This window comes from Anser brachyrhynchus, assembly GCF_964034855.1.
Source record: "Anser brachyrhynchus genome assembly, chromosome: 3".
Classification (NCBI taxonomy): Eukaryota; Metazoa; Chordata; class Aves; order Anseriformes; family Anatidae; genus Anser; species Anser brachyrhynchus.
This window is the reverse complement of record NC_137696.1, coordinates 65616075-65629298: the sequence shown is the minus strand read 5'-3', so window position 1 is coordinate 65629298 and position 13224 is coordinate 65616075. Positions and strand designations below refer to the sequence as shown.

Below are 13224 nucleotides of genomic sequence, written 5' to 3'. Positions count from 1 at the left end.
CTCCGACAAAGGATTTGTGCCTGTGCTATCTGAGCATGCACTGGTTAGTCAGTTCATTCATTTTTACGTGAACAAAACTTGCTCAGGACATCATAGTCATTTCTGGCTTGCAACAGTGCTTTCCTGTTTGGGCACAGCTATCTTGTGGGTGAGAAACGTCACATTTGTGTGTCATTTTCATTTCATCTTATTGCCAGTAGAAAGGACCCGAGATGCAAAACCACACTGTAAATTAAAAATGCTGGCTGGGGGTGACAGCAAAGGTGAAGAGATATGAAATCTAGCTTCAGCACTCAGAAATCATTTCAGAAGAAATTCAGCAGTTGATTTCTCTGTGTGTCAGCACAGAAACCCTGCTCCCTCATGAAATGCTAGAGTAGAAGAGACAGCAGGGAGTCCCTGTCCCCCCACCCCAAAAATTGCCCCAGCATGAGCAGGTGTCCTGCTCACGTGGCTTCCTTGGATTTCAGTCCCTAGGGCTGAATCGAGCACACAAGGGTTGGAGGACCTCTCTTATCCCAGGTGTGGTGGGTTCTCTGTTCAGGTGACTGATCCGCATGAAGGAAAGGATTTACACCGCGGACAACCCGTGTACGAAAGGTGGGCCTTGAGGGAAAGGTATCACATCTGCCTTGACGCAAGACTAAAGCTGACGTTCCCCTCCTCGCTCAGGCTTTCCCCTCTCGCTCTGTGGGAAACCGAGGCAGTGCGTATGCCCGGAGTCCCCGGGTAGCGCTGCGTGGTTTTCCCACATCCCCGCCAGCTGCTCACTGCTGTTCGGCAGCAGCCAGCCCCCGGCCCCACCACCTTACCTGCTGCAGCTGGCAGCTGGCGGAGGTGCCCGCTACCTCTGCCGCCCTCCTCATCCTCGCCTGCTCCCATCTTCTGGCACTGCTGGCCCAGGTCCTCCGCGCTCTGCCCGGGTACCATCGCCGCTCCCGTGCCCTGCTTCGCACCTTGGCCACGGGTCCCTCAGAGCGCAGCCCTCTTGCCCCGGCCGGCCAGGGCAGCCCGGCTTATATTCCTCATGGCAACAAGTTGCCGAAGCTGGCTGAAACCAAATGCGAACCGCAAAGTGGTTTGTGAACAACTTTGTTGCTATTTCAGAAGGCTTTGCCCTTTCCAGTGACACAGGCTGTTGCTATTCTTGGGAGCCTATTGCAGGCGAGGGGAGGGCCGTCTGTCGGAAGTATTGCCCTTGCCTTTAACAAATAGTTGGAGACATCAGACGTTCAGGCACAGCTCGGTGCACATTCCTTACCCACGAGCTTCAGGGATCTCCCTCTAGCTCCTCTCCCTAATGCTCACGCACACGTTTTTTTAATAGGGAAGACACACAGGGTGGGGGGCTTTGGAGCGTTTGCTGTGACAGCTAAAGTTCGGGCACTGAACGCACACACGCGGTGTCACTTCATTCTCGTGAGTCATGAGCAAGTTGTGCTGAGACTTAGCAGTGAGGAATGAAAGCCGTGTCGGTCCTCTGCACTCCGGGAAGGTAGGAGTCAGGACGTTTTCATGGCATAGATGCGCACGCTATTTTATAAGCAAACAAAAAGGCAAGCCACCCTCTCTCCTGTAACAATCATCTGCGGAAAAACTGAGATGGTCTCAGTTATATAGAGTCGAAGGCTTGGTTTTGAGAGCTGCTGGAGGCTGCTCCATCCCTAACAGCTTAAGTGGAAGCAGTGGCCAGGGGTGGACCACACCAGCAGGGAAGGGCAAGAGAGCTGCCTACGGGGCTGCCTGCCCCATCCTGCTCCTGCCCCTGCTCCCACTCCTGCTCCTGCAGCCGGTGCAGGAGCCTCTGGGTGCTCTCAGCAGACTCACTGGCCTCAGTGAGGCGAGTTGTCCAAGTCAACGCAGGTGGGAATCACTGTTGTATAATTTGGCAGCGCTGCAGGCTCCTTATTTGTTCTCTTTCTTTCACGTTTTGCTGTTTGGTTTGGTTGTTTTGTTTTAATACACTAATGCCTGCTGATAGCATGGGAGGTGGGAAGTTGGTAGCTTTCGCAATATTTCCAGGAAGTCCTAAACATTTTTTCCTGAAGTAGAGCAGACATGATATGCAATTTATCAGTGTTTGCTTAACAAGAAAATGTGACAAAAGATGCTGTTACTTCCCCATCTGACAGCTACGTTCCTGTCAGCTTCAGACACTGGAGCAGTGGGGACGCTGCAGGAATACCAGTCCCAGCGGGTTTGGTTTTGGCAGCACCTTTGGTTTAGGGATAAGTGAGTCAGGCTAGCTCTGCTCTCATGTGTGACATATTTTCCATGTAGAATACCTACCCGTCAGATGGTACAGGATGCTTTCCAGGCTAGTAACAATTTCTTGCCGCTTCCGGAGAGATGTTGCTTCATCATCTGCTACATGCAAACAATCATTGTCAACTTTAAAGAAAGCATTATGATGTCTGGGAGTAAATGAGGGGCTGTCTAGGCTGGGGAAGGAGAGGAAGTATTTCCAAAGATTAAACCCATCTGTGACAAGAGTCCTCTGTTACAAAGCGACGTGTAACCAACCTCCTCATATAACCCACAGTTCTGCTTAAGCACCCCCTCTCTGGAAACTCAGTTAACTCCAGATCTACACAGTTGTTCCCACTTCCCAAATATCTTTATGTGCAATGGTCCTGGAGAGGTCAGAGAACTGCCGTGTCCAGGCACTTGCCCTCGGAGAATGCTCTCCAAGGAGGATGCCTACTGGTCCCGTGCGTGATTCCCACTGCCTACTGAGGACCCAGGAGAAGAGAGGTCAGCTGAGTGTTGAGTTTAACGGCAGGTCAGCTTCACAGAGCAGGGATGAGAGGCTCGCTGGCTCTCAGGGAGGTCTGGCAGAACGAAGGGAGGCATGCCTGGTGGGATGTGAGGCATCCTGAACAGCTTGAACTGATGACAGACTTTCCCCACCTCATGCTGTCTTAACACAGGGGTTACTCAGGTATTCTCAAATGTTAAGTTTGTGCTTGTGGACTTACACAAGCTTCCATGTAAACAATATGTTCCATCCTTAGGTAATCAGATATCTGAGAATTGACTCCTTAGTTTTGCTATTATTTTTTGCCATCTACTTAATGGTGGGCTGCTTTGCTGGAAATTGGGACTGCTGTGTGAAATTATTAAGACGAGCTTGCAGCACGGCATCTGTAGGACTAGAAGTATCTATCACTCCTTCTCACATCTGTGAAGGACTACAGCCTCTCTGTCCTCTCACTCCCCCCTCATTCCACCCAGAAATGGTCCTGCAAACCCGTATCAAGACTGCCTGTGCATGTCTCCACTCCCTTCACAGTTGTAGAGTGTCCTTCAGCTGTGAGCTGAATCAGTTTCAACAGCTAGAAGCTATTACTAATTTTGACAGAAGTGAGAGGTGTAATGTGACTGCAGCCTTCTAAATGCTCAAAACCTCCCCTCTAAATGTAGTCCTCCAGCTAAATATACCGTTTATGTACGGCTGCTAGCACCTATATACTTTGGAAGAACTTAAAAGCTTGTCAAGAGCTTTTAAGAGCATCAAGAGCTGCATCTTTCCTGTCACCAAGAAGCACACCTGTCATCCTGAGCTGAGGAAACTTTAAGTAGTGAACAGTAACTAAATACACCAGTGAATTCCAATATATTTTTTTTAATGCCATGGGGAAAATAAAAACTAAAAACATGTTTTAGACAAACAGTGAGATTCCTTTCAACTCTGTTTCAGCCTGGAGTTCGGTGCTATCTACATCCCCCTCAGAAGCCAGAGCCTTGCCCATTTCCCCTGCCTAGCTTTCCCTTTATTTCACGGTGCTCGTGCCAGCTGCTGCACAGCAATGGTAGAGCTTTGCCCCAGTGGTAACTTCAGGAGGCAGCCAGCTCCCACGCATGGTCAAGAAGCCAGTACAGGGCATGGGCCATAATGGCCAGACAAAAAAGAAGGAAGGCACTGAGGGGGTTGGCAGCACTGAAAGGGTGGAGGACTCTGCAGGCAGCTTGAGCCTGGCTGCCCAAGGCAGTGCTGAGCTGCCCCTACACCAAGGAGCCTCCTGGGCTTTGACCTGCTCCCTCAGCTGCACCTGGTGCCAAACACACTGTGTTAGGAAGATAAATGCTTCCCCACATAAGGGAAAAACTTACCCAGTGAGAGGAAATGTGAAGTAATTTATGCTAAGATCTGCTGGTTGGCGTGGAATTGACAGGAGGGATTTTTTTGCGGTGTTATTGGTAGCCAGCTGATAGTGGAGAGCCACAGCTCAGCAGGTGCCGGCATCTGGTTTCACGGTTGTGGCTGGAAAGCTGAGGCGTTAATGTTTTTGATGTTTACTGGCGTCCAAGAAAAGGGACTGTAAAAAGGCTGGTTGAGGCCAGTGAAAGCAGACGGAGGGAAAGCAAATAGCTTGTGCTAGTCCTGAAGCCAAGGCAATTGCACAGGGATTTCATTGGACACAGCAAAGGTGAAACACTCACAGGTAGTCCCCAGTGTCCTCGACCCAAAGCCCTGTGCTCCTCTGTTTTCTAGCAGAAATGAACAAGCTAACAACCAAACAGAAGTCCAGTACAACAGCCACAGAAACAGAGTAAGGCAGCAGGGGTGCTGCCAGAGGATTTGCAAAGTGGGAAAGCGTTGACACCACTCTCCCTCTCCCTGCTGCGTGGGCAAGGAGACCTGCTGACATCAGGAGCGGGGAACGCTCCAGAAAAAAATGCCAGACACCAGGAGAGGCGGACAACAACACTCCAAGCAGTATAAGCAGCTGTTCCACAACTGTGCAATTTGAGGCTAGGCAGAGGGTCATGCCGTTCAGGAGAAAGAAGAGTGGAAAAGATAAAACAGCCAAAAACAGGAGAGGGTCAGGAGACGAGCCAGTAGTGTAACAGTGACATGAGATTCCTCTGTTTTGTCCAAGTGCAGTTGGCAAGAAATCATCTTTTCTGACATTTTCCCAATTCCTTGCTTTCAAAACTGACTGAAGAGTTTATAAGTAGAAGCATGATAAGGCTGGGAAAAAAAAGATAACATTCCCATTTAAATTGCTGAATAATCTGCCTGGAAAATCTGTGAGGCTGGGGTGCACATTTTTTTCTAAATTCTTTGGTACTGATTTGTATTTGTCTGTGTTTCCAGTGATTTAATACCTCAAATTTGGGATGGTGGAGAGATGGGAAAGTCAGCATTATGCCAATAGGAATGCATCAGGATCTGAAGGGCTTTCTGAATCAGTTTTCTCGGGCCATTTTTACGCAAGGTTGAAGAAGATAATGAAATTCTCCCAATTCATTTCTTCTAAAATGTGGAAATAAAGATTTGGAGTGAAACTATGGACGGCATTGCTTGATACATCAGCTGAAGTTAAGTTTCCTGAATCTGTTTGCAAATGAGGTTCATAAGGTAGCCAGCATGCGACAACATGAGGGAGGCTGAGAGGAAGACAGGAGGAAAAAGGCATGGACAGAAAAGCAGGAAACAGAGAAAAATATATATATATATATATAATTTATTCCAGAAAAATAGTACCAAACTAAAAAAGCACTAGTGGCCTTTCCCATTAGCGTTGACGCATTGACACCCACACGCAAGGGGGAAAAGGTGCCAAAATTCCAGTCACAGAGAAACAGAAAATAGATTAAAAAGACAGAGAAAGCTATCTTCAGAAAATGAAATTAACCAATCCTTAAGGAGCTGTGAATATAGAAACTGTTGTTACTGTTACACGATAAATGAATTGCAATTCAGAGTTGGCTGTGCAAAAACCTTTTGATAAATATAAGATGAATTTCATAAATGCAGTACTTAGGTTATGTAATTTGCCTCATTTTGCAAATGAATAACTCTAAATATATCAATAAATAGATAGTGCCAAGTAAATAAATGAATTAAATAGTCTGATGATGTACAACAAATTCATGTCAGAACTGAGAACGCAAGTTTTCTTCATTTCGAGTCCTGTTTTACTTACCAAGTCATTCTCTTTGTGTTTAGTTCTTACTCTTTGAGAGGCAGTGATTTATACCAATGTATTTTTATCTGACTTTAGAAAAGTCTTTCAGAAAAGTTCTTGACCCTTTTTGATAGCACAAATAATAGACAGACTCCAGAGCTTACTTCACTTCACAGCTCCCTCCAGTGCCTGAAGAACACCTGACTCACTGCACAACTATTTATTCCTGCTGCTCTTCTGTTAGCATTGTCTTTAAAAAGGCTCTTTAAAAGTGCAACATGGCCAGGGCCAGCAACTTTTAGAATTATGTTTTGGCAAAAACTTAGACTGAAATTATGAGTGGGAGGTTGGAAAGTACAATACAAAATGAAATGAGCTGAGAAAATGAAATAAAAATTGTATTTTACTTCATATTTTTACTTTCATGTCAGTGTAGCCTTTCCACCAGACAAAAGGAAAGGTCTGGTAACTTCTGGGTAACCTGAAGAGCCACATGTAGTAGTTGCTGAATAACATCTGCGGTTTGCAATCACACCCTGTTCTTTCCTATATGTTTCAAATATTTCACATGTACCAATTTTTTAATAAAGCATAGAAACATCAGCTCCACACATTTGAAAGAAAGTGGCCCATCTGAAATAACCTCAAGATAAATGAATGTCAGAAAGTTTTGAAAAAAATGCCCCTACAAATGTGATCCAGTTCATTACCTTGTGGGAAATGGCAAAGCAGTTTCTCTACCTAAACTGAAAATTTTAACGTCTTGATTCCTTTCTTGCCTGCTTTTGATATAATCTTCTGGAATCAGCATAGGAAAAAAAAATAGGCAGTATGAAACAGCAAGAGATGTATCAGAGTTACCTTTCAAATGTCTTTATGAACACCCAGCACAATGCTTCGTGTGCTCAGGGTGCTTTCAGCCAGCTACCTCTTTGGCAGAGGCTGAACTCCAGATTGGCCTCAGGGGACGCATTTCAGAAATAGCACAGGGGAAGGTCAGAGCCAGGGCCAGGACCAGGGCCAGGACCAGGACCAGGACTAGGACTAGGGCCAGGACCAGGGCCAGGACCAGGACAAGGGCCAGGACCAGGGCGAGGGCCAGGACCAGGGCCGGGACCCACCTGGTGCAGCGCCTGCCTGTCTGCAGCCCCATGGCAAGGATTGGGCCTGTGTGGGAAAGATAACATCTCCTGACTGAAGTCAGGCAGTTTTTAGGAATTTCAAAGCAAGGTACCCCAGAATGGAAGCCCTTTACATCACTGCTCTGTGGGAAAAGGGAGTTGCTGCTTCCTCATGTGATGAATTGTTAAAAATGTGTAACATGTTGTTCCCTTTGCCTGTTGTTCTGGTTAAGGAAAGGGATGCAGAGTGCTAAGAAAAATGTGAGCCACTACAAGGTATTTTTGGTTGCTGGGAAACATTTTCTCCCGCATGGAATAAGTCAGTCACACAGGAAATGCAGTCATTTTCATGGTTTTAATTATTTCCACTGAGAAAGTGTTGTATTTTCTCCTGAAAATCTTGTTGTTGCAAAAATAAACAACTAAATGTCATTAACGCTGTGCTTCAACGTCTTGCTGTTTTTTAACCACAATTGGCAACCTGGAAGGAGCTTTACAGGCGCTCATTAATACCAAATGTCAGGGTAAAGCTTTCCAAAGCCCATTGAAATGCTCAGACCATCGTAGGCAGATGGGGAATAAGACCAGCCTCCAACACGCTTTGCCAGGAGGTGTCAGTGCTTTGGAGGAGGCAAGTTATCTCCCTACCCTCCAGGGTATCTCCCTTACCACACAAAAAGAAAAAATAGCTTTGCCAGCTCTAATGGACACGTCGCTGCTGAAGGAGGTTGCTGTGGGGTATGCTCTCAGCATCCCCACCCACAGCAGGAGAAATTGAGAGCTCCACAGATGGGGCAACAGCTCTGGTATCTGCCCAGACGACAAACCAGAGGCCGCTGAGAAGGACCTGAAGGTTTCTGCCTCAGGATCCACCTCTGCATTTGCACCCACCAAAATCCAGTATTTCAGTGCCGGTGGGAGAAACAACCGCCTGGCAGGGCTTTGGCAGGGTGGCACCAGGGAGGTTTCCTGCCGCGGCTGTCCAGCCCCTCTGCCTGGTACGCACTTGGCTGGCGGAGGGGTCAGGGAGGAGCGGAGATACTGTGTGCTCGCTTCTCACTTTGAAGAAGAAAAAGAAGATTTATCTCAGTCACTGTGAGGAGGATCGAGGGCCAGCTGCCCAGCTCCGTGACCCTCTCGGACACCCGCAGGCCCAGTGAGCAGGTGCCTGCCGCCCACCTTCCCGCAGCACCGGGCTGGTTGCGGCCTGCTGCGGCTGGGAGCCAGCGGCAACTGCTCAGGAGCTCGTGCTTTATTTGCTTTTCTAAAAGCCACAGATAGGTATTGCCTCTGGGGCAGCTGATTTAGTGTTCTCCAGAGTAGGTGCAAGATCTCTCCAGAGAATATCACAGTAATTGTCCCTTTGCTTTACCAGCGTGACTTTTACAAATGTCCCTTCACCCCAGGCACTGGGGCTGGCTCCCTCCCCGCCACGAGCCTGGCAGCAGGCACCATAGCCGCTGGGCCAAAGGACCTGTGTGAAACGAGATGTCAGCACCATGACCTCTCCGCAGGCTGAAGAAGTCCTGTTGCAACCATTTGGCTTCTCCTTGGCTTGGGCTGCTGGCCTGTGAGCAACCTCATCCAAAAGGCACCCCTCTCCCTTCCTTCTCATTCAGATTCAGACTCCGTGCTGCTAAATTTGGCTTAAAGCTCCCTGTTTCAGATCAGTCACTGGGATTCATTGTTTAAAATCCCATGGAAAAAATACACGTTGGCAAAGACCAGTATGCTGTCAGCAGTACAGCATGTGCCCTGCACAAAATGCATGGTGCCTTCAGGAGCCACACAAGGCACAAGAAAGCTTTTGTGCGTGCAGAGTCAATAGGTGGGGTTACCTGACTCAGCTGAAGGTTATTTTCTCATCACAAAAAGCAATCAGAAAACAGCACAGCACCAGGGTGGCTGCTAACTTGCGGCTGCCTCTATAAAAGCAAGGGAACCTGCAAGGGTCTTCCTGACCTTCTTTAGGAAAGTCAAGGGCTCCTTCTCCAGCCTTATTACAGAGCAACCACACCAATCTCGCTGACATTTGTGGAAGCTGGTGAGAAGTTTTGGCATTCTTCTCTTCACATTTTCCCCTGCCAGGCAAGTAGCTTTGAGCATTTCCCTCATGCTCTATTTCCTTCTCTAAAACCTTTCCTTTCCTAGGTAAATGCACTGCCCAAAATAAAAGTTTCTTCTTCCACATCTGTGACTCTCCTGAATTGCACCTGGTCTTTCTGCATGAGGTGTCTGTTCTCTCCTGATGAACAGCTCTGAAATTTCAGTTGTGCTTCAGTGAACACCCCTTCACAACCCCCACATACGCACACTCAAGCTTTCTGCCTCTCAGTTCTCTGCCTTCTCTCTCAGCCTACTCAAGAGGCAAGGCAGCTACAGAAGGGAGGAGGGAAACTTAGACCTTCATTTTACTCCTGAAGAAAGTCCCTACTCAGCTGCAGGACATCTGACTTTTAAACATCACTCTCTGTGGTTTAGGGTTTTTGGTGACTAACAACATACTGAGAGATGTATATCTATAGTTATAATTGTAGGTTTTGGAGTCCTTGCGAGCTCTAAAAGGGGCCTGGTCTAAAACTGTTGGACACATGCCACTGAAATCAGAAGCAACATGTTAAAGCACCTAATTCCTGGAGTCTTATAATTATCACATCTATGCAACCCACCCTTTCACTGGTAAAATCTTGAGAGCCTGAATTTGTTCAGCTTCATTCATAGAAACTCAAAAATTGAGAATATGAACATAAAGAACTCAGGATTTTTTTTTAATTTTTATAAGCCATGTTCTCTAGGTCAGCTTTTTGATTTTAACTTTCAAAAAGGTGTAAGAAGTGTTTAACATTTTATCTTCAGCTTGACTATACATGACACTAAAATTGAGGATAAGCAAACTTATAGCTAGAAGAGATTTAATCCTTCAGGATTATGGTTTCAGGGTACTCAGAACTGTTCATACCTTGCACCATTGATGTGGCCGGGACAGAGTTGGGCATGTACCCCAGACACAGTGCTCAGGTGCTCAGGCATCACACCTTTGTAACACCCTCATGACAGTCCACTTATCAATTTGCCAGTAAGAAGGGAGGGCCTGAGCACAGCCTGAAACCACTTCACTCAGTCAAAATCCTCCCTGCCAAGTGACATGCATGCTAGTGTTACAGCTGCAGCAGTGTCACCCTGAGCTGATCTCCAACATGTATCTCTCTTAAGCTGCTAAGAGGCATTGGGAGCTCAGGACAAGAGCTACCTTCACCACCAAAGTCTTTGTCAGATCTGGCTTTGTCTCAGATAACTGGTGAGAAAAAGCGAGTGGTATGTGGAGGCAGTTTCTTGGAGAAAAAGCAGTTGAGCTACACTGTACTGTTTTGCACTGCACGGTAACTGCAGCTGGCCAGGTGCAATGCATAAGCTTGCAGGTGGTATTAACCAGGCTCTGCTTTAGCTGAAGAGACTGTACAGACTCTCAGATTTGCCATGGCTGCTTTCAGAGACCTCCTGCATCATTCCATCCCTCCGCTTCATCCCTGAGTGACTATGGGTCAAACAGAGGTTTGATAGCTGTAGGCTGCTGTGAGGTTCTGAAAGGAGACATCTCTGGGTGGCCCCAGACACGGATGTGGCTCCTGCCCAGGCTGCACAGCCCTGTGCACCCTGTCTCCTGCCCTGGGAGATGGGGAACATGGAAAGCAATCTTACGGCCGCCTCAGCAACAGTTGTGTTGTGCCCCTCTTTGACCCCCTTCAACTGTGCAGGAGAAGGAAGCAAATATCTGTTGAGGCTGAGTCTCCTGATGTCAAGACAGGTCCCTCTCAATGAATCTTATATTTGTGTTCTTTACATTTGAGTACTGCGTAGGTTTATTTCATGCACAAGGACACCTAGAAAGACTGTTATAAAAGGCAGTTATGCAGAAGTGGGGAAAACCCAAGGACAGAGACTATTCATGCCTCTGTAACTCAGCTCTTTTGTGTATATGTACAATACATTGTGTAATACCATTATTGCATACAGTTTCTTTCACACGCCCTCACCTTTTTCAGTACATAGAGCAGATAACATTTAGCTAATAATCATTTGGTGGTCTGTGTTACATCAGAGCTCAGACTGCAAAACCACTGAGCTTGCTGCTGCCCTTATAACGTACAGTGTTATTCAGTATTTTGATTTTGTTTTGTTCCAGTCTGTGGTTCAAAGCTTGTAAATGGAGATAAGCCATCACGATGATATGGTTAACTTCTTCCCTATAAAATCCTAGATGGTACTGTAATATATGTAAAAAATTCAAAAGCCTGAATTAACCTATCTTCAAAGCATGCTAATAAGATGAGTAGATAGCATTATCTCTGTGTTGGGGAACTGAGATATATTATTCAGAGTTCAAAAATATCTCTTAAATTCAAGTGCCCAGTCTGAGAAACCTAAGATCTACCCTTGTCATTTAGCATTAAACAAGTCTTAATACACACAAAGGCAGTTTCCACTGACTTTGTTTGCACTTGGGAGTCTTGAACAAAGCTGAAAATAAAGTTTCAGGATCCCAGCTCATGAAAAGTGAAAAGATAAGTCTGACAGCATCCTCTGTAGGCCATCTAGTCCATCTTCCTGCCTTAAGAAAAGGTCAGCTATATCAGTCTTCCCTGGATATCTCTCTAGTTAAATTGTTCCTGTCTAACCTGTTCTTAAAAATCCCTAAAAACAGAGATTTCACGGTCTACTCAGGCAGGTCATTTCCAGTGCCTAATTATGCTCCTTGTTAGGCTGATGTTTAGATTGTGCTATAGCTAGTCCATCTTTTATCTTTATGTCCACAGGGGACACGAAGAACTGCATGTTCCTCTGCTCTTTGAAGACACTATCTGCTGCTGGCCCCTGGAGTCCTTGCTGGCTCACACTTCTCTTTGGGGAACGCTGCCCAGAGCTGGACACAAAACGCCAGCTGGGGCCTCAGGGGTGCTGAGTAAGGCAGAAAGATTTCTTCACGCCTCTTATGTGTTGCTTTTCTGTTTATATGTCCCAGATGTGATCCTCACATTTCTTTCAACAGTGCCAGTGTTACTGCTCATGAATAACTTGGGGTACACTACTACCCCTCATTCCTTATCTGCAGAACTATTATCCAGCCCATCAAGTCCCATTTTGTAAATTTGTAATCAGTTATTCTTACTTAAATGTAAACTTTTGCAGTCCTCCTAACTGAATTATTTCCCACTTTCTTTTCAACTCACTACACTAACTTTACTCCTGCCCTTCCACATGCCTGCAGCTACCCTCCCAGCCGTGTTGTTTGTCGTCTCCCACACAAATTTAATATGCACATCCCTAATGACATAAGTGGTGGAACCGAAAGCAGAAAAGAGAAGCAGATTCAGGAAAGACCATTTTGGAAGCAACAGCAGATTTTTGTCCATTCTGACAATGTTTTGTTGGTATTTCCTCAAATAGAGTTCCTACTGTAATTATTATCTGTGCATTTAAGAAAAGAGACATCTACAAACATGCAAACTCCCTCAGAAAGCCTGGCATAAATGACTTCCCCAGCATCGCATTGCAACTCCGTGCTGCAGGCTGGGGCTGGAGGTTGCCTTTTATCTACCTCCAGGCTGCGACATTTCTTTGGCCCTGTCTGTGGGGCAGCAGGACGGGGGCAGCTCTCCCCTCCTAACAGGGACAAGGGCAAGGTCCAGCCTCCAAACACCAGGAGCTGAGAAGGGAGGACGCATGCATTTGCTGAGGACAGCACCTTGAAAGACTTCAGCTTTTAAGCTCTAGCATGCCTGTACACGTCTGAAGTCCTTATTTAAACAAACCTAGGCAGGTTTTTGCAGGAACAGGAAAACATACATTCTTGATACAAAGGTTACCCTTGCTAATTTTCAAGCCATTGGTAGGAGGCAGAATGGGGGAGGAGGACGTGCCAGTAATGCTTTTGCAAGTAAATATATTTTCTATCATTGGCAAAATCAGATTTTTTTTTTTCCTAGCATTGTTTGTGGAGAGAACACTGTTTACACTGAGATTTGCCGCAAGCAGATCTTAAATGCAGTGGACCTACTGCTCACAAGGCTGTGGCTGAGCAGGGTTTTCAAAGCCACGACAAAGAGAGGCCAGGGGCTGCAGAGGTCGGGTGCTGCACCAGGCTGCCGCTCTGTCCGGGAAACATCAAAAAGACCCGGGCAGGCTACCAG

At 46.6% G+C, this 13224-nt stretch overlaps 1 protein-coding gene across 1 annotated transcript in view; it reads right to left on the bottom strand.

The window, feature by feature from the left end:
* The window catches only part of SLC2A12 (solute carrier family 2 member 12), a 28924-nt gene extending 27759 nt beyond the window's left edge, over positions 1-1165 (bottom strand). The window contains exon 1 of the mRNA XM_080583804.1: positions 813-1165. Coding sequence (XP_080439930.1) covers positions 813-930 — 118 coding nt within the window. The 5' untranslated portion in view covers positions 931-1165. The remainder of the gene's footprint in view (positions 1-812) is intronic.
* Between the last annotated feature and the right edge of the window lie 12059 nt (positions 1166-13224).